Raw genomic sequence first — 19,516 nt, 5'->3', positions numbered from 1 at the left:
CGGTGACTGTAACTTCTTTTTTTGGCACAAGAAGCCCCCAGAATGGCCAGAAATCTGGCTGCTAATCAAGACTTGCTCACAAAAACGATCTTAAAGGATTTTACGACTACGTTGCCATAACAACAGATTCTTTTCAGCAGGGCTTCATCGTCATGACTTTGAAATTACCGACTTTTTAGTGATTGAACTTCATACATTTTCTCAAACGCGTCATTAAAGCGATCCGCCATCCGTCTGGATTTATGCTCATTTTGGCAGAAATTTCTTAAAAATTTTCAACCAAAAGAAGAAATTTTGATTCAACTTTTTTGAATTTATTTTACAAATAAACAGCAAAAAAAACATGGATCAAAAAGAAGTCGATGTAACGAAAAATTCCTAGTTGTGCGTCTTTTATTATTGTTCTTTTGACTGATTTTACTAAACGCACCATCAGTTTGATCTATTTTTGTTTTGGTTGTTTAGAAAAAATCCTCCTTTCCCTTTGAAAGCAGCAAAACTTCTGCATTTTATCTGTGTGTGAGTGTGAGTGTGCACGTGCACGTGCAGGTCAGCTGAAATCTGATAAGGATTTCAAAGAACAGCAGGAGAAACTCACTGACTTAGCAAAGGAGGAGCTTAGCTCACACGGCAGATGCAGCACACACACACACACACACACACACACACAAATGTGCTCACACACATGGACGCACACACACAGAAATATTCACAAAAACACACTACAAACGTGCCTACACTACTGCGCACACACCTGCACACACTGAAATGAACACACGGGATGCACATGCATGCACACAAGTTCCACACACGCTGTCATTTACACACAAATACACACATGTGCATGCAAAGAATGCACATACAGAAACACAAAAGTGCACAGGTTTGTGCAGCTGCTGCAGATCTGTTGGTTCTTTTTCTGCATTAAATGCTTCAGAGCTGCAGCACAAACGCCAATGCTGCCCCCCCCCCATCACCAAACCATGTGTGTGTTGGACAAAGGGAGGAGTCGGCCCCCCACCCTGCGTCAGTCTGGAGCGCGGCTGTGCAGGGGGGCTGATGTGGAGGCAGCGGCTGGGGTGCGGCGTCCGCCGTCTCTCGCGTTGCGGCGGGTTCATTTACCTCAGACGTGATTAACCAGTTACAGTGGAACACACCGCCACTGCAGTCGTGTACACGCGTACACACACACAGTTGCACACAGCAACACAACAGCTCTGGTTTCACAGTGTGGGCTTCTGCTGCAGTTCATGGTCATTTTTAGCATCTGCAGACTATAAACTAAAATAAGTCTATATAGGAAACAGGACGTTCTGTTTGATGACAAACGCTGTCAAAATAAGAGAAACATGAGTGAGAAGAAACCTAAAAACGGGACTCCCATTAGCTATATTTGCAAATGCTCTTTTTAGGTTCATGGAGCGAGAACTTTAAATTTAAGAGGTTTGTTCTGAAATGAAGAATTGTTTACCCTATATAACCCCGCCCATTTCCCCATCTCTGTTCCTTAGCAGTCATCTTCGACCTTTAGGTACCTTCACACTCAGAGCCACCCTATAATACCTCCTCCTCTGTGTTTCACTGAGATGAAAAGCTAAAAGCTCACACATGTTGGAACAAAAGCGTTTTTTTTTTACTCCTGTTCCACATTTTAGTGGGAATTTGGGGCCTAGATCCTCCGATTTGCAGAGGAACGTCTGGAGACACGAGTGAAGGTTCTGTGTTCGGCTGAAACTGGCAGGTCGGCGTCTAACCACGCTCTGACCACGATCAGCTTGACGGCTGCTAACTGGCCGCCTCAGCTTAGGCAGATGTGACCATATGGTGGCTGTAATCCCGGGTCGTAATCTTAACGCTAAGACCGCCAGCCGTTTAGATCTCCGCCCGGCGACGGCCGCGGCAAAGCGGGGAGGGCAAGCCTCCAACGAGATTTGGCTCGTTCAGTAGGGGAAAGTTAATTTCCCGTGAAGATTGTGATGTTCAAGAGGGCAAAAAACTCCCAGCATGCCTCTCTGTTAGACCTGGAAAAGTGTTTTCTTTAATGAATGATAATCTAATATTAACAAATCTAACCAGGAAAACGGTTGTAAATCTGACATAAAAATGTGTTTCTAATTGAAAAAGTCTATAAGTTGAGGTCTGTTTTGATTTAATTGCTTTTATTATTTAGCAGAATGTAAGGATTTCTGTTCTTTGACCAGCTGGAACTGTTTGTTTGTTTGCTGTTAATGTTGTTTCAGTAAATGGAGTCCAGAAAACAAACAAAACTGATAATATCAATTATCATATAAATAACTGATGGCAGATTTTCTAGATTGTTCTGTGAGAGCAGCTTGGTTTTTCTTCCAACCTGTGATTTGTTGGTATGTTTTAAAGAGACATGATGCTTTTTGTGTTGGTTTTTCCACCTTTCTTGGTACTTTGGTTCCTGCAGCTTTTCAGCATTGCTGCGTAATGTGAATAGATGTGGACCCCCCCCCCCTCATCACCACCACCTCAATTTCTGCTGACGCCCTGCAGGATCCTCCGTGCTGCAGCGTCGGCGCTCATGGCAACGCCGACACAACCCTTCATTTTCCCGTCCACGTCCCGCAGACTTCTGCTCAGTCCCAGATTACTGTCATTGTGGTCGGTGACATCACCAACCGTTCCCGGCTGTTTCAGTGGGAGTGTAAATGTTGTTTACTGACAGCGGGGGGGGGGGTGCCTTTATCAGCTGGTGCCTCCACCTTTGACCTTTCAGTAAACACGCCGTCATCCCCTCCCTCTGACCACATCCACGGGATCGGCGAACTGCCGGGAGGTTTTTGACTTAGAAAATTATTTTAAGTTCTTAAAGAAAAATCTGTTCTGATGAACTTTTAGGAACTTGGAGCACAGAGAAGTGAGGCAAACTAGAACCTGGAATGTTTTCTATAATAACCTGACAATGAAGAAATATGAAACTGTTTTATAAACGAGTCTGAATGAGCGACGGACCGGACCGTTTTCCAGGGGACGGGTCGAGCGGCGCCAAATCTACAATTCCAACTGTCTTTGCCGGTTTCTGTTGGAAGTTTAAATAAGGTTGAACAATGAGAGTGTAACTTGGCTTTAAATGAGAATCGGTGACTCCTCCCCCCCTTGCGTTCCAAACAGGAGGTCATCACCGGCTCCAATGAGTCAAAATACTTCAATTGAGAAATCAGCAGCTGGTACTCAGTCATTCTATTGGTCAGAATAAACATTCATGATGCCGTTTTTTAAATACCTTGTTGATTTTTTTTCATGATATTTTTTCTGTAGTTGAAGTTATTCAAGTTATAAACTGACCAATCAGATGCCTCAATAAAAGTGGGTGGAGCCTGCTGACCCCCATGTCCAACATTCAAAACGTTTGCCAGATTTAGTGTAGCCCGCTTTAAAGTTGTAGGGGTGTGGCGTTCCAACAAGCTCACTCCTGATTGGCAACAACGGTTGCCATAGAAATGTTGACTCAGACCAATCAGTGGTTCCAACATGGCGGCCGTATCACGAGAAACAAACAGCGACTGAATGAACTTCATTTGGTTAGAGCTGGAAATAAACCGCAGGGGTGACGTTCCACGAGTCAGTCCAGTTCTCATTTACAGTCGATGGTGGAAACTCCATCCGGTTGTTGTTTCCATCCTCTGACAAACTGCCTCTGTTCGATGTTCAACATCAAAGCTTCTGCCTCTTTGTGTTTGGTGACTTTCTGTTTTGGTCTTCTCAGGACATGAGTTCCTCTAGGAGCCACACAGTGGAGAACAAGCTCACCTGTCCAAAGCCTCGCCCTGGCCGGGCCTCATCCTGCCCCATACGCCTGGACCCCCACCATGAGTGAGTTCACCTCAGTCTGTGAATGTGTGTTTGGCTGCAGTTGGAGGAGACGTGTCCAGAACCGCAGGAGCTGATCAAACACGCTTTGGATTTATTGTTGGAGTCCAGATTTTTGGACCTGGAACTGCAAAAGTTCTGGAATCCAAAGAGGATTCCTGCTCTCACCTTCCAATCCCTCAATTATACTGCAAAGCATGATGGGAGGAGGGGAATAAGCCGGGATGAGCCCCCCCCCCCTGTTCATCCCCAGTTTGTGATCAGGGTTTCTATCTGCAGTGGGGGTCAGCTCCTCCACAGAACCCAGACTGCAGTCGGTCCTGATCCGACCCTTGATGGGAATGATTAAGGGGTCGGTACTGATCCAGTTTAACAGATGTAGGAATTTTTGGATGGTTTAATACATTTTTCCGTGTTGGCTTAGCTACTTTCAGGCTTTGACATAAACCACAGCGCCCCCTGCTGGTTGAAGGAAAACAACAGATTACAATGAAAAAGAGTGAGGCTTCCCTCTATCAACTATTGTTTTATTGATTAGTCATTGATTATGGTTGGTGGCCATGCGATTTCCTGCAGCAGACACATCAGATGGGTTTACTTATGTACATTTTGCACGTATTGCATGGATAAAACTTGGTCATACGTGGAAAAAGGGAGAAAAGTTGTGGTTCTTTGCGTGAAATTTTCACAGATGCATCACGGATGAACCACGCTAAAACCACAGAAGAAGTACGGACAAATCACGCAAAGAACACGTAAATGAACGTGAAACATGAACCGTGTGTCATTGTGCGGTTTGAGCGCAAGTCTTTAGTGATTTGTGTGTCAATTACGTAGTTTTAGCGTGACGTGTGCGTAGACGTGATATAAAAGGTTACATCACTGCGTGAAAAGATCGTTAGACATACGTGGAACGGTCGTTTAAAGACATGTAACAAAAGCGTGATTGTGTAAGATGAGAATAATGCGAAAAACACGTAAAATACGCATAAACTGCGTAATTCTCAACCAACCAAAGATTTTGAACAGCTCAAAACGGAATTCATGTAAAACCCCGTAGGCTGAAACCTTCGACGAATGACGAAAACAGGAAACACTTATGAGTGAGACGTAAATGTATCAGGAAAGACTGAAATATGTGTAAAAAATGTGCAAAATGTACGTAGTGACTGTGTGACACGGCCTTTAGTGAAGCCGGGATTTCAAACCAAGGTTTCTGCTGCTTTCATCACGAAAAAGTCCGTGGTTTTTTTGCACAGATCTTCTCTCCGTTTTTCAGTGAAGACGGCACTTAACTTGTAAACATTTGGGTTTGATTCCGCTTTGGGCCTAAACTGATGTTCAGCCTCGGCGGTGTGAACGGCGGCTCAGACAGGAAGTCGTTGGCGTTCCTTCATCCTTCATCGGCTCTGCAGCTTCATCTCTGCCTGTTTTTCCTGGTCTGCCGTGCCGCTCGCCGTGGAGGCGGGGCCACAGAGTTAACTCGGTCAGGTTGTAAATCTTTAGACTGGAGGGTTGGGAGTGGGTTACCACGGAAACCTGGCACTTATTAAGTGTTTACTTGAAGACGACTGGATTAAGCAGCTGCTGGAGAGGTTTAACCAGATCGCTGCTTTTTCTGCTGCTCTTGGCACACAACCACACACAAACACAAACGCACAAACACACAAACCCGTCTGTGTGTGTTTCAGAATTTTAGAATCCAGCTGAAATGACAGGAAGTTCAGCTCCTGTGTTTGGAAGGTGAGCCGCAGCAGGCGCTCTGACAGGGAACCCTTTTAGGTCCTTCATTATTCATCTCAGCCTTTGGAGAGACGTGCTCTCAACGGTGATACCCTGAGCTAATTACCCTAATTACCCCGCCTGACAACACGCACAGCTGAGACACGCAGCCGCAGGCCTAGAGAAGGGGGCGTGGCTTATCTCCCAAAACGAGGGTCCTAACGAGGACGGACAACTCCGCCCGGATGGTCTGAAAACGTGAAGGATGATTTCTGAGCGGAGGAGGAGCCACAAAGATGGCTTCGTGTTCTGGACCAGGAGACGTGGAAACGTGCTGGAGACGGCGAGGACACTTGTGCAGGCAGAGGACACTCCAGGTCGTCAGGGACGACTCTGAGTTTGTTAAAGACGTTACGAAATGTGATTTCCCCAGAGCCCTTTATCTTCTCAACATCAAGATGCAAATCATCTGAAGATAATCATGTTTTTTGAGTTTTTGACATGGACATCTGGCTTTTTTCTCATGGAAGACAACAATTGTGATAAAAATAATCTCATATCTGAGTGTTCCTCCTTTTAAAGGAGGAATGTGAGCTTTCACACCTGAACAGATGACATTTAGTTTAAAGGCACTTTATGGCAATAAAATGTATTTTCCCACATTAAATCACTTGGTTTTTCTTAATCAACAAACCTAATATTAAAAAAATAAATCAGAAAAATGATTCTTAATCAGCTTAAATGGTGATTTAGCTGCTTTACTAATAAGAAAAGTCAGTTAGGCTGAAGAATTTTCACCGGATTTTCTGACCCTTTTTGAATCTCATGTTTGTGAAGAAACGGAACAGATGAGCTGCTCCTGCTGAGTGACCCGGAGAACCGCTGAAGTGAACTCTTCTGAACCGATGCGTACAGCCGTCCAGATGGGTCTGGAACAGCCTGAACCACTTTAACGAAACAGTTTCAGCCGCTCAAGAGCAAAGTGTGAGATTAGTTATTACCCCCATATCTACTCGGTGAGGATTATTAGATACTGGTGTGCGGCAGAAATGCAACCAATAATGCGACCTGTGACCAGAAGAAGCCGTTTGTCAACAGCCCACAGTCATTATGACGCATAACAACACAATGTCGTTCCCTCTCAGAGCTACGCCGTTGCAGGAAATGAAGCCACAGCAGAACCGCAACCGTGAAGAACAGATTGATGGGAAATGAGGAAGAGAAAGCGGCGAGTTTGATTGCGGGTGAAGGAGGACAATCGCTGTCAGAGAAGCTCAGACGTTACGGAGAAATCGTTTCTTTTCACTCTCGGATCATCTTGATCTGTTTTCAAAGCGTTCCCAGTGGTCTTTTATTTATGATGACGCCGTTTTTAGCCCAAATTAAAAAAACCTGTGGCGTTTTCTAGGACGTCCTTTCTGCACATACAACCATAACTGAGAGCTATCTGTTCACACACTCTCCCTCTAGCTTACAGCCCCTCAGCCCCCCAACCTAACCTTCCCCGGTGCAACAAAAATGGCAGCGATATCAGAGATATCCAGTCGACCAGTTTGGATCCAGATTCCAGCTCAGACGAGGAAAACAAAGGCGTTGGTGGATCTATTTGTCTGACAGTGGGTGCTCAGAAAGGGGCGGAGCATGGAGCTTATGGCCCCGCCCAGCTTATTTTTTATGTCCCAAATATGATCTTTTTCAAGCGACATTTTTTCGTTTCCTCTTGATTTACAACAATTTGAATAAAAAGAAGCCAGAAGAACGTGTTAAAAACACTTTTTTCATTTGGCGGGTCTGTGATTCTGGGCTCCTTTCTGGGTGTCTGAAGGTAGTTGTTCCACCTGCCCTTCATCTCTGCTCCTCACATCATCGTCTTCCCATCGTGCTCTCCATGTGCTAACCGTTGCCCTGCAGCTCCCAGACTGAAGGCATCCTCCAAGTTTCCTTGATTCAGAGCTGTGTGAGCGTGAAGCTGCAGCAGGCGTCCGTCCACGTGGACCCCTGCTGGAGGGTTACGCCATGGGAGGCCTCGCAGCTGCTGCATTCAGAACCGCTGCTGCTGCTAAGTACTCACACACTGACAGCTTGTGCTGCTGAAACCGCCGCGTTCTGGTTTGTGTTTTTACCCTCCAGAGATGATGTCACGTCTCCTCATCCCTCCACTCTGGCGGCTTGTTAGACAGACAGATTGGTATTTGTTGGGAAAGCACCTGAGGGAGGAAGGCCGCTCCGCTTCACTGCCGGTACAGGTTGAACAGGTTTGATTTTTTTGTTTTTTTTGCTGCCATTCGTCCTTCATGTGGAAGGTTTGATTCCCCCGGCACGCTTTGATGTTAAACTGAAACACAGATTAGGGATTATGGGTAGTCCAGATTTGGAGCTGTTGTTGTCATTAAAGCAGCTGTGATAGAGAGAGGAAGGGAGGCGCAGCTGCGGTTTGCGGTGTGACATCATCGCTGCAGACGGATGCGCCGCTGTGCTTGTACTGCAGAGGCTTGGCTCGTTACAGCAGAACCATCCAGTGACCCGGATTTTAATGCCATTTGGACTCCTGCTCACCACTATTTTTTAAAGTGCAAAACTTAACAAATAAATGAAGTTTGTATTATTTATAAAAAGTATATTTAGTGACGAACCTTTCAAACGCAATGCATCGTGGTTTCTATTTGCTATTCTAGTGAGCATCAATGTTCACTGGTTTTTCACAGAGACTTCTGGGAAATTTCCAGGACAATATTCTGAATATGTAGATCCTGACACAAAAGATGGTGAACGTCCAATAGAGTTCCCTAAGTAGTGAAGAAATTCGGACCTTAAAGCCTTTTTTTTTTATTTACTAGTGGTTTGCGGCGCCTTCCGTCCGTGAAACCAGGGTTCGACTCCGGGCTGCTCCCTGTTCCCTTCTCTACTTCTGTGCCGGTCCCAAGCCCGGTTGCTTTGAGAGGGTTGCGTCAGGAAGGGCATCCGGCGTAAAACATTGCCAAGTTTACCATGCGACTCGTTCGCTGTGGCGACCCCTGATGGGAAAAGCCGAAAGAGTAACAAAAACAGTGGGTTATAGAGCAGTTTATTGTATGTGTGGAGCCACCTAGTGGATGGGGGTAAAACAGCGGCCCCAATTTCCAGCCCCCAGATCATTATGGACGGTGAAGGCCGCTGTGATTGAACTGTGACACGAGGCGCATCCTTTGTTCCTGGAACATTTGTGGATTTAATATTTTACAAAGAAATGTGAGATTTTTGAACAGCAGTCCTCTCAGGTTCAGTCGGGTCAAAAGAACAAGAGAAAATGATGGGGACAGTTAACTTTATATGTAGATTACCAGTTTTGAACGTCAGGAACGACACTTTTTACTTGTTACTTTGGTGCAGCGGTTCATGCTGTGAGGTAGTTGCTGGCTCAGAGGCAATGATGATGAGAGGTCAGTATGAAGCTACGCTGATAAGTATTTATGACATATAGATTGTTGGGAAAACAGTGAAAAGCAATTTGTGTCACGGTAAAAGTTGTTTTAATGAGCCTGAATTCATCCAACCACGTTTCAGTGAGTTGCTGTGTCTCATCGTTGTGGTGTTAAGACATTGTTTTGAGAGAATTCTGTTAAAGAACTACAAGGTAGCTTTTCGGATGACGTCACAGCCCAGGGGTTGACATAGCCCAGAAATTTGCACTGGCCCACAGGGCCAGTAGTTTTTGAAACATACTGGCCCTGCCTGAAAGTTACTGGCCCGACACCGCGCATAGTGGGACCCGCCGCTTCGCAGGTGCTTGCAACTTTAGGGGGGTCCGGGGGCATGCCCCCCCGGAAACTTTTAATATGGTGCAATTTGGTGCATTCTGGTGACATCACTTATTTCTACGCTTTTCAATGACTGAAAATAGAGCATATCAAACTTAAATCTGCTCTAGTCTGTTTCAGATGTTTTGAAGAGAGCACTGCAGTGTAGTAGTTAACACTAGTTCAGAAGTTTTCATGGTGCTTCTAACGGCAAATATTGCAATAAATCATAAACCTTAAATGTGTTAAAACAATCTAATGGCAGCTTGAACCATTTAACGAATCAAATAAATCCCTTAATGCATTTGACCAATCGGATGGACGCCTTCACATTGTTGACCAATCAGATGGAGCCCTGTTATGTTAGATGTTTGTAAGCTATGTCAACGTGGGTCATTTGGAGTATAATTTTTAAACTGGGAATGGTTATTTGGTTATTTTGCTGTTTGTTTATATACCGCAAATTATATCGTTATCGCAATTTTAATCTCTGATATCGCATATCGCGAGTTTTCCTCATATTGTGCAGGTCTAACTGAGATCATTCAGCTAACTAGAAATACTTACTGCTTACAGTGTTGTAAAGAAAACCAAAATTAAGTAGTTTAACATTCTACTGCATTTGAGTCTGAGATTCAGGTATTTGGAGTTGCCTTTGATTCTTTGACATTCAGCTTAAAGCTTAGTGGATACAGTTTCATCTTCAATGCATTCATTAAATATCTTGCTGTCCATACTACTAATTATACCCACTACTCCATCTAACATATTCCTATCTATTCCTGCCATGTCTTCCACATCTCTGACACGCTTCAGTCTCTCTTCAGTGACGGTGTCGGATTTATAATCAAATGTTGTAATAACCCACTGGCTTGTGCCTTCGTTGTTGCTGTTTAACATTGTTTTGTATTGAATTGTTACATTCAATAAAGTTTGAAAAAAAAAAAGTAGTGAGCGCGTGCCGCGTGGTGCTCGGCAGTGACAGCCGCGCGCGCGCAGGCGGGAGAGAAGGAGAAGTGATCAAAGGTTTCCCATAGAAACCCTTGAAGTCTGAACACAGGACTAGCAGAAAAACTAAATTATGAAGACGAGGTAAATCTACACGTTTTCGCAAAATTTACTTTATTGAAAAAGGTGAAGAATATATAAACCGTTAGATATTTTAGTGGCCCAAGCGGACAAGTGAAAAGTAAAGTCTTGTGGTCCGTACTGCTCGAAAAACAGGACCGGGCCAGCGGACAAATGGCTATGTCGAGCCCTGCAGCCACGCCGGGCGTAACGACACACATGAAAGAAGCATTTTCAGCTGTGTTAAAATAAACGTTCCAACAAATAAACAGTTGGAACATTTTTCTGTTTGATAAAACAACAATTGTTGCTTTCTATTTGTCTGCGACTCCCCGGTTTCTTCACTCCTACTCTGTTGACGTCGGCGTTGGTGGCTGTTTTGGTTCAGTTGCTCCGCTTTGAGGACGGATTGTGTTCACACTGAGGAATCTCAGAGCGATTCAAAGCTCAGCCAGATTGGAAACGAACTGAGACCACCTCAAAAGATGGGTCCAAGAGCGATTCCTGGTCCTGGACCAGGGTCCACTTAGGTGTATTCAGACTGAAAATTTGTTCTGGCTTATCGGGGAAAAGGAACTCTGGTTCACTTTAAGTGGACCGAATGTGTCCAGTCTGAATTCACCTTTAAAGAGTCAATCAAAGCATCAAATATATATCCTAAATTAAAAAATAAAAGAAAGTTATCCTGTCTGATTTGTTTGGTTGCAAATCCATGTCTTTATTTCAGTGTCAGTTTAAAAAAATCAGATTTTTCTGGCCCTATTTTTTCTTCATCTCTAACATTTTTGTAAAAACTTGGTGGAAGCCGGTATGTACGTTTACAAATCCCTAATTAAAGTCGCAGATTAACGCCACATCTTTGATGTTTCAGAACAAAAAGGTTTGGGATTTGACTAAATCAGAACTAGACTTTTTCAAAGAGCTTTTATGTCCAGAATTTGAGGAAACCGTCAAGAGAAAATCTGTTTTTCAAACTCAATAATTGCACTAAATGACTCCCCACTGAGATGCCCCCCCCCCCCCTCCCCTTCACAGAAAACAGAAAATGTGTTTCGTCGCCTTTTGTGGCCTCACTGTGCTCTGTTGCCATGGAGAAGGCAGCAGCTCTGCTGTTTGTATCAGCGACTCTCCCAGAAAGTTTAGTCCATCGGTGCTTGATGTCCACACATCAGACTAATGGGATCTGGTTGAATGCAGGAAGCTTTGCTTTTTTATGCTCTGCTTTGACAGACAGGTCTGTGATGTCGTTATCCTCGTACTGTTTTTGTCCTTTATGGTTTTAATCGATTACCTTGGGATGAAGAAGCAGCTAAAAGTTGTTTTAACGGTTTACAGGATGATGGATTTCCTAACACGGGTTCTGTGTTTAAGGTCAGTGTTTGGTATTTTTAGGAACTAAAAATATTTTTTTTCATTTGGAAGGTATTGTGATGAAGATGTTGGTGTACAAACATTCTTGAACTTGTAGTCACATGCACCCGCACAGGGGTTTTGGGTTGTATGGGGCTGTGGAGGGTCGTAGAGGGAAGGGAAGCGCAGGTGGGTCTCGCAGTTCCCTTCAGACTCATACCCCAAGGAAAGTCATGAAAATGGATTGTACCATTTGGTACAATGGTAAATGTATCGTGAAGTATCCATAAGGCTGACGCACTTACGCCAATTTCAACAGACTTTTTGGTAAGGTGCCAGTACTAGCTCACTTACTGATTGTGTGCAAATCATATCATGTGACATGTAAGTGCCTGTAGGAGGCCTGAAGAACGTATGGTCTGATTGTTCTAAGTGCCTACTACTACTACGGGCTCCTTACAAAAAAAAAACCTGGCCGTCAAACCGGCACGTTGCCCCCCGACAACCTGCTGGGTGATGGAGGACTGCGGTGAGCGTGGATGGGGGAGGGGCTTGTCTCCTCGTACATCTTCCTCTTCGGTCCTCTGCAGCTTCGCTGGGGCATTGTTGGCTGCAGCCGCTCTGATTGATTTCTGCTTTCATGCTGCTCTCGGCGAGTGAAGTGGTTTGTTTTCCTGTTTTTGTTTTGTCGTCCTGGAAAAGCACTAAATAGAAGCATTGTGCTCCAGAGCGGACTGTCAATAAACACGGAGAAGTCAGCTGAGATTGATGACACGCCATTGATTCCGTATGTAACAGAACGGCGACTAGAAAGGAGCCTTCGGCCCGAACAACTAGCAATGTTGTTGCTTTGATTTCATGCTGCAGAAACCGGGATAAGAACAAGGTCAGGCGTTCCTGGAAAGGTTCACCAGGCCGTGAAGGACATTTGAACTCTGCCTGGACTCTGATTGGTCGAAGAGCCACTCGTTTAAAGCAGGAAATGACACGGAGCGAGCTAACAGGAAGCGGGAAGCAGAGCGCTGATGTTTTTCCAGCGTGTTTTCTTTCCCGTTCTCTAACCCGCCAAGGCGCCGAGCCAAACTAGAGGGATAAACTGTGGAGGACAGGAAGTCAGAATGGGGGGGGGGGGGGGGGGGGGCATGTAGGGGAATCCCTTCCAGTTTAACAAGTACTCCAGAGTTTGGGGTTTTCCTGGTTTCTGATGAATGTTGGAGCTTTCTGTTGATAGATAGTTGCAGCTGCAGGTTCATGTTGCAGGTCTTTTGGAGGGAATCTGACCTTCGTCTACTTTGACTGATTCATTGTTCAGAAAAGTCAATTGGGCGTTGCTAAGACGATCATTAAATTCTACTTTTAGGTAAAAAGCTGATGTTAACTGAACTTTCCCATCAGCCCGACTGGGAATAAATGTAACACATTGGTCAGGTTTGGTTCAGAAACCCTGGATGGATGTTTGCTTCGTCTTTCGAGGCTCCTAGGATCTTTATCCAGTTTGTCTTTGGAGAACACAAAGCTAACTTTGACTGCTTGCTTTTTCAGCAGCTGAATTTGGGATCTATCGTTTGCTTCGTTCCTCCGTTCCAGCTTTGCAAACATCCTCGTCCGGAATAGAAGAAACTCGTGGACTCGTTTCCATGCGTCTGATGAAGCGCTCGTTGGTATTCTGCAGCACCACTCCGAGCGTAGTGACACGGCGTTAAGCAATGTGCCGACCAATCAGCAGCCGATCTGATTCAATTAATCCTGCAGAATGCAGCCATTAGGAGCACAGAGGCGGCCGCTTCACGCCTGATCCACTCAACCGTCCGTCAACTAACACGAAGACACTTTCTAATCAGCATCATCAAAATCTAGAAACAATCATTAAATCTCAACAGGATTGGAACCCTCAAACTGAACAAAAGGTTCCCAACAATAAAAGCAAACATGATTAGTTTGGATGTCCCGATCTGATCACGTGGTTTTAAGACGTCTCGATCAGACATGAGAGATTTATTTCTATTGCTTTCATCATTTGGATCAGCCCATATATTTATAGATAAATACTCCAGTAATAGTCTTTCACCTGCGTATCACAGCATCAAACTGCCATCAATCTCACAATAACAACATCCACAATATACGGAGTTAACTAATTCAACACAATCCGGAATAACTCCGCCCACAATGCAGGGAACATCGATGAGAGCAGAAACAGTCTCAAGTCAGATGAAGTGGAGAACAGTGACTGTAAATGAGAACTGGACTGAGTGACGCAACGTGTAGAAAATGGTTTACTTCCTGCTCCAACCTAACGAAGTCAATTCAGTCGCCATTTTTTCACTGTACAAATGCCACCATGTTGGAGCCAGACGGCTTCAGTAAGCCGTGATTGGTCTGTGTTGGTCTGAGTCATCATTTCTATGGCAACCATTCTCACCGCTCAGGAGTGAGCTTGTTGAAAGGCCACACCCCCTACCACTGGAAAGTGGGCTAAATGAAATCTGTCAAACGTTTCCAAAGTAAAACGTGGGGGCCAGCAAACTCCACCTACTTTTAATGAGGCGTCTAATTGGGGGGGGGGGGTCTCAACGTAGACACAAGGCAGCATTTCTCCTTTTTCAGTCACGCAGATGTTAAAGGAAGCTCTGAGGTTTATTGATCTTGTGTTTGTAAGAAAACCTTTGAGCGCCCCCCACCCCCCCCACCCCCAAATGATAATGGCGTAATCCATATCTCTGCGGGTGGCCCCCACCCCCCCTCAAAGCCGGTGTTTTTCTCACCCAACAGCTCTGACGTTCTTCTGGACCATAACAAAGGTTTTCATGGAGGAGCATTGATCTTTGTGAGGAAGAGGAGGATGAAAGCAGAGAAATGCAGCTTTCTTCATCTGCAGCAACAATCAGCCTCTTAGTGAGATTGCAGCTGAGCATGACGGACGGCTGCAGACTTTATGAGATGACAAGAGTTTAGCTTATTAAGATGATGAAACGGATGAAAAAGTGAACCCATGAAACGCGCGATTGAAACCATAAATGGGCGGAGCTTTAGGTGAGGCTTCCAGCAAACATGAATGATACACCAGCAGGTTGGATGCACAGCAGCAGAGTCCAGTCATGCAGACACGTCATCCGATGTTTGTGGACATTTCTGACGGAGCGCAGATCCGTGGAAGCGTCTTAAAATGGCTTTTTGGGATTTACGGTTGCAGTTTGATAAGAAGTGGTATAGAGAGAAAATTGATCCAGATATCATTGACTGTTGTTTCTCATCAGCAGGTAGAAACTGCCAGAAACATTCAATAGATGAAGGCTGATCTTCTGATAACACCTAAATAACAGGCTCTTTGACCAACTGTAACTCTACTTCTGTTTACCCGATCGATGTAAATCAGCTGGTTCGGACGTGGAGAAAAGTTTTATCGTGTCAGCTTTGCACCGATATGCAACACTTTACGCTAGTAAACAGTCGAGCTAAAGGTCCGCCGTTAAAGCGTTAGAATCCAATCCAATGATTCTACCGAAATGGATACAATTTAGATTTATTATTGATTTGGCATTTAAAACTTTGAATAAAAATGCTTTTGAACAGAGAAATGTTTTTAAGCAGCAAAATGTCTCTAGAACATAACAGCCTCAAACATAAGAACCTGCAGTTTATTTATTCAGTTTTAGTTTAAATTGCTGTGAGGGGACACCTCCCTCACTGTGGTTCACCTTCAGCCAATTGCTAGAAGCGAGCTTTTGATTGGATGTTTTTTTGTTTGAAGATAAACTGAGAAAGTTTGACCAAATAAACGGTTATTTGATTCCTGATCGTTTTAAACGTTTTTACCAACATAATCCTGTTTGTATCTGTGGTTTTCACTGCTGTTTCTCTCATAACTAGATCCGTAGTTCAGTACATATCTGTATCCTTAAAATAAAAAGGTGATAGTCTTAAGAAAAGTCCGATTTGTTCATTTTGTTCCAAACATCTGACTGAACATCCATGAGGATCATCAGAAGCTCAGCAGAACTTCCCGTTTTCTGGCAGGTTTGGACTCTTTCCATCAGCAGACACAGAATTTCTCATTGGTCTGTTTTTTTACGTTTATCCAGACTCTCCTGAGCGATCTGGACGGTGATTTTCAGCTCATAACAGTCATGGCTCCACCATTGACTATAAATAGGAACTGGACTGGTCCGTAGTTATGCGGTCGCTCTATCGGTCCGTCGTGGTGAAGAGAGAGCTGAGCCGAAAAGCAAAGCTCTCAATTTACCGGTCGATCTACGTTCCAGTACTCACCTATGGTCATGAGCTATGGGTCATGACCGAAAGAACGAGGTCCCGAATACAAGCGGCTGAAATGAGCTTCCTCCGCAGGGTGGCTGGGTGCTCCCTTAGAGATAGGGTGAGAAGCTCGGTCACCCGCGGGGAGCTCGGAGTAGAACCGCTTCTCCTCCACATCGAAAGGAGCCAGCTGAGGTGGCTCGGGCATCTAGTCCGGATGCCCCCTGGACGCCTCCCTGGAGAGGTGTTCCGGGCATGTCCCACTGGGCGGAGGCCCCGGGGAAGACCCAGGACACGCTGGAGAGACTACGTCTCTCGGCTGGCCAGGGAACGTCTCGGGGTCCCCCCAGAGGAGCTGGAGGAAGTGGCTGGGGTGAGGGAAGTCTGGGCATCTCTGCTCAGTCTGCTGCCCCCGCGACCCGGTCCCGGATAAGCGGAGGAAGATGGATGGATGGATGGATGGATGGGAACTGGACTGAGCAAGTGTGGTGCCACCCGTAGAAAACGTATTACTTCCAGCTCCAAACACAGAAAATCAACTCAGTCACCATTTTTCGCGATATGGATGGATGACGTCATGAGCAAGAAGTGATTGGTCAGCCTTTTTATGGCAACCACTCTGACCATTCAGGAGTGAGCTTGTTGTAAGGATTCACTAGAAACAAACACGTTTGTTTGTTTCAACCTTAAACTTGTTGGTAATCAGAAGGGTTTTGTTCGTAAACCCAGTCAGGAGGAGAGCGAATGGAAATCTGTGCCTCTTTGTCTGTGGGCTGCTTTTACTTTCATGACCGTTTAAATATAATATTTACAGACAGTTTTGGTTTAAAAAAAAACGTGACACCCCAGCAGTCGTTTCCTTCATTAACTCAAGTCTATTTTAGCGAGGATATCTCTCACTCTGCGGGAATCGGGACACGAGAAGACGGAAGCTCTGGATCCAAACTCTGCTTCAGAGCACAGACTGTCAGCAAAACCAAGGAGGCTGGCGGCCAAGACGGAGCGATAAAGGAGAAGGAAGGAGGTGCTGAAGGGAGGGACGGGGATGCTGTCAGTGGGAGAGCTCATTAATTTGAATTAAGAGGATGTGAGGAGGAGGAGAGCGAGGACTGAGAGGAGACGGGATGGGAGGAGGAGAGCGGAAAGGCGGGAGCTGGACAGTGGAGAGCCGAGCTGGTATTGATCGGCAGCAGCCAGGAGGTCAGAACGCATCAGAGGAGACGAAAAGAAAGGAGAGGGCAGCTCCGCTTCTGCCAGAGGAAGAGGGAGGGGAGGGGAGGGCGCTCTGGCTGAACGAGGCGCACACCGACGAGCGCCATTCAGGCAGCGGAGGGGCTGCGTCGGCGAGCGTCCGCCGCCACTCTCAGCGCGGAGTTAAGTGGAGGTTCATGAGTGTGATGGGGATCTGAGGACTCAGCTGTGGAAGAGCCAGAGGAGTCATGCCGAGGATTAGGAGATGATTCCCCAGCAGGAGCCGAGGGGGTTATGAGGTTCTGGGCGGTGGGAGCTGCCACTGCCATGTGGCGCCCCCGACCGCCTGCGCCGCCACCTCCCGTAGAGCATGCAGGTCCTACAGATCGTCAAGGAGCTGGTGTCGCCGTCCAGACACAGAGCTGCCGCCAGATTTGGAGGTTGGTGCGCTCGTTTGCTTCAGATCATCCCAGATTCTATGAGAAACTCTTCAGATTAGAAACAAACTCATCAGCAGCTCGTGTTGTCTTCTCATGGGCTCGTTTAGAAAATGAAGATTTCTCAAATGTTTTCTGCATGAAGTTCATGATGATGAGGGGCTGATCGTTCCGATCGTTTTGCTTCACACCCAGAGATGTGGGGGAGGCTCCTCAATGACTTACTGTGTGTTTATCAGAGACATCGGAACAAAACCACAAACCGTCCACATCAGCAGCAGCTTCTGCCAGGAAGCTCTGATTACACGATAACACTGTCAGATCATTAGATCACACATTAACTTCAGATTGAAAAAGCAGTTTTATCCTGATAAATGAAGGTTTGGTCGATGGGATATTTCTCTGTATGTGTCATAAAAGAGTTCATGTGGTCCTGAGGTCGTCTAAGATGGTCAGGTGTGAAAACTCACCTGAACTCTGATTTGGATCAAACTCGTCATCTCAGGTCTGTTAAAGTGAGTCGGTTCACAGAGAGGTAAACCCGGCAGACGTTTAGGGATGAATGGACCAACAGACGGTCTTCTTGTTAACAGATGATGATTGACCAAACGGTGAGTGAGACATACCGGTTGTTGTTCCTGCTTCTTTTCTTTTCACGACCAAACCTCATGGTGTCAAACACATGGAGATCTGCTGGAACTGCGAGACATCCGCTGCGTTTCCATCACACATCTGTGCAATCTGTGTAATCAAAATTCTAGAAATGTTGGAAAAAACAAAATTTCAAAATGACTGGTTCCATTAAATTTTACTGGTAGGAATAAAAACAAACCAACTGACGCGATAAGTCATTCAGAAAGACGGTGACGGATGTGAACAACGCTTTGATTGACAGCAGATACGTTCACATTTCTGCCACGGCACTAGCACTCATCATCATCATCATCATCTATCAAAGTTGGACGTTGGCGTCTCCTTCAGGCTGTGGAGCGGCGAGCTCTTTATACGTGGGAGGGGCTAAGGATGAAGCCATTTTGGGAAATGGTGGTTGGTGGTTTTCCAGAGTAGCTGTGGATCCAACAATTCCTCATGACACGCCCAACTTCTGATGAGCTGTGGGACGTCGGGTGGCGCCCTCTGTGCAGCGGCCGAGGCAGCCTGTTTGTACCATGAAGCAAATCGCCATCCGGTTGTTGGTCATGTGACTCATTTTATTTAAACGTTTCTATTGCAGTTTTGCGAATTATGTCAATTTCGGTACGCCTTTTCCAAATTGTCGTGTTTTCGTTAGGTGAATTTATCATCGCAAATCCATTTTGAGCAATTTCATGGAAACAATGTCAATAGAAACAGCTATTTATTGTCAGGCGGTTTGATGCAAGACTGAAAATTAACGGAACTGAATGTAAATGTGTAACAATGTGTAACAAATGTGTAACAATCAGGTATTCAGGACTATTCTACTGGTGTTTTTCTAATAGCATGAATTCAGTCTCGCTAAGGTGTTCCCACTAGCACCTTAGCTAGTGCCAAGGTACACTAGCTACCTTAGCTGGTGCACCGTTCCAGAGCCTTGAACCATTTTGACCAATCTCACATTATTGAGGATGCTTGGAAACGGAGAACTGTGCCAAGAAAAGATTTTAAGAGGACTGTACTCTGTGTGAAACACAAAACGATGTTGACTTTTGAAGGCCATAAACTCCTCACTTCCTGTGGCGTCTCAACCTTAAAGGCTGTTGGTGATAAATAGGATATGCGTTCACTGGAGTATGGTTTATTTTTCTGCAACACCTTTCTCCATCCAATCAAAAACTACTGCATCATATTTGAGACTCCTCCCTACAGAGTTTTACAGGTGTAAATATGGTCAGAATAACA

At 45.3% G+C, this 19,516-nt stretch overlaps 1 protein-coding gene across 6 annotated transcripts in view; it reads left to right on the top strand.

Moving 5' to 3' along the window:
- usp6nl (USP6 N-terminal like) overlaps positions 1 to 19,516 on the top strand; it is a 59,543-nt gene that overhangs the window by 3,980 nt on the left and 36,047 nt on the right. For 3 of the 6 annotated variants that reach the window (XM_078941983.1, XM_078941984.1, XM_023952232.2), the window contains one exon: positions 3,734 to 3,840. In XM_078941983.1, the coding sequence (XP_078798109.1) occupies positions 3,837 to 3,840 (4 nt within the window). In that variant the 5' untranslated portion in view covers positions 3,734 to 3,836. Of the gene's footprint in view, positions 1 to 3,733; positions 3,841 to 7,563; positions 7,815 to 11,756; positions 11,775 to 17,099; positions 17,639 to 19,516 lie in introns of those variants that run through there. The other 3 variants (XM_078941985.1, XM_078941986.1, XM_023952230.2) reach the window with 3 other exon arrangements.

Source organism: Oryzias latipes, chromosome 23, assembly GCF_053564925.1.
Source record: "Oryzias latipes strain Hd-rR chromosome 23, Olatipes_Hd-rR_3.1".
In the NCBI taxonomy this organism is placed as follows: domain Eukaryota; kingdom Metazoa; phylum Chordata; class Actinopteri; order Beloniformes; family Adrianichthyidae; genus Oryzias; species Oryzias latipes.
Note: the sequence above shows the minus strand (reverse complement) of the source record. Positions and strands in the feature narration are given on the sequence as shown.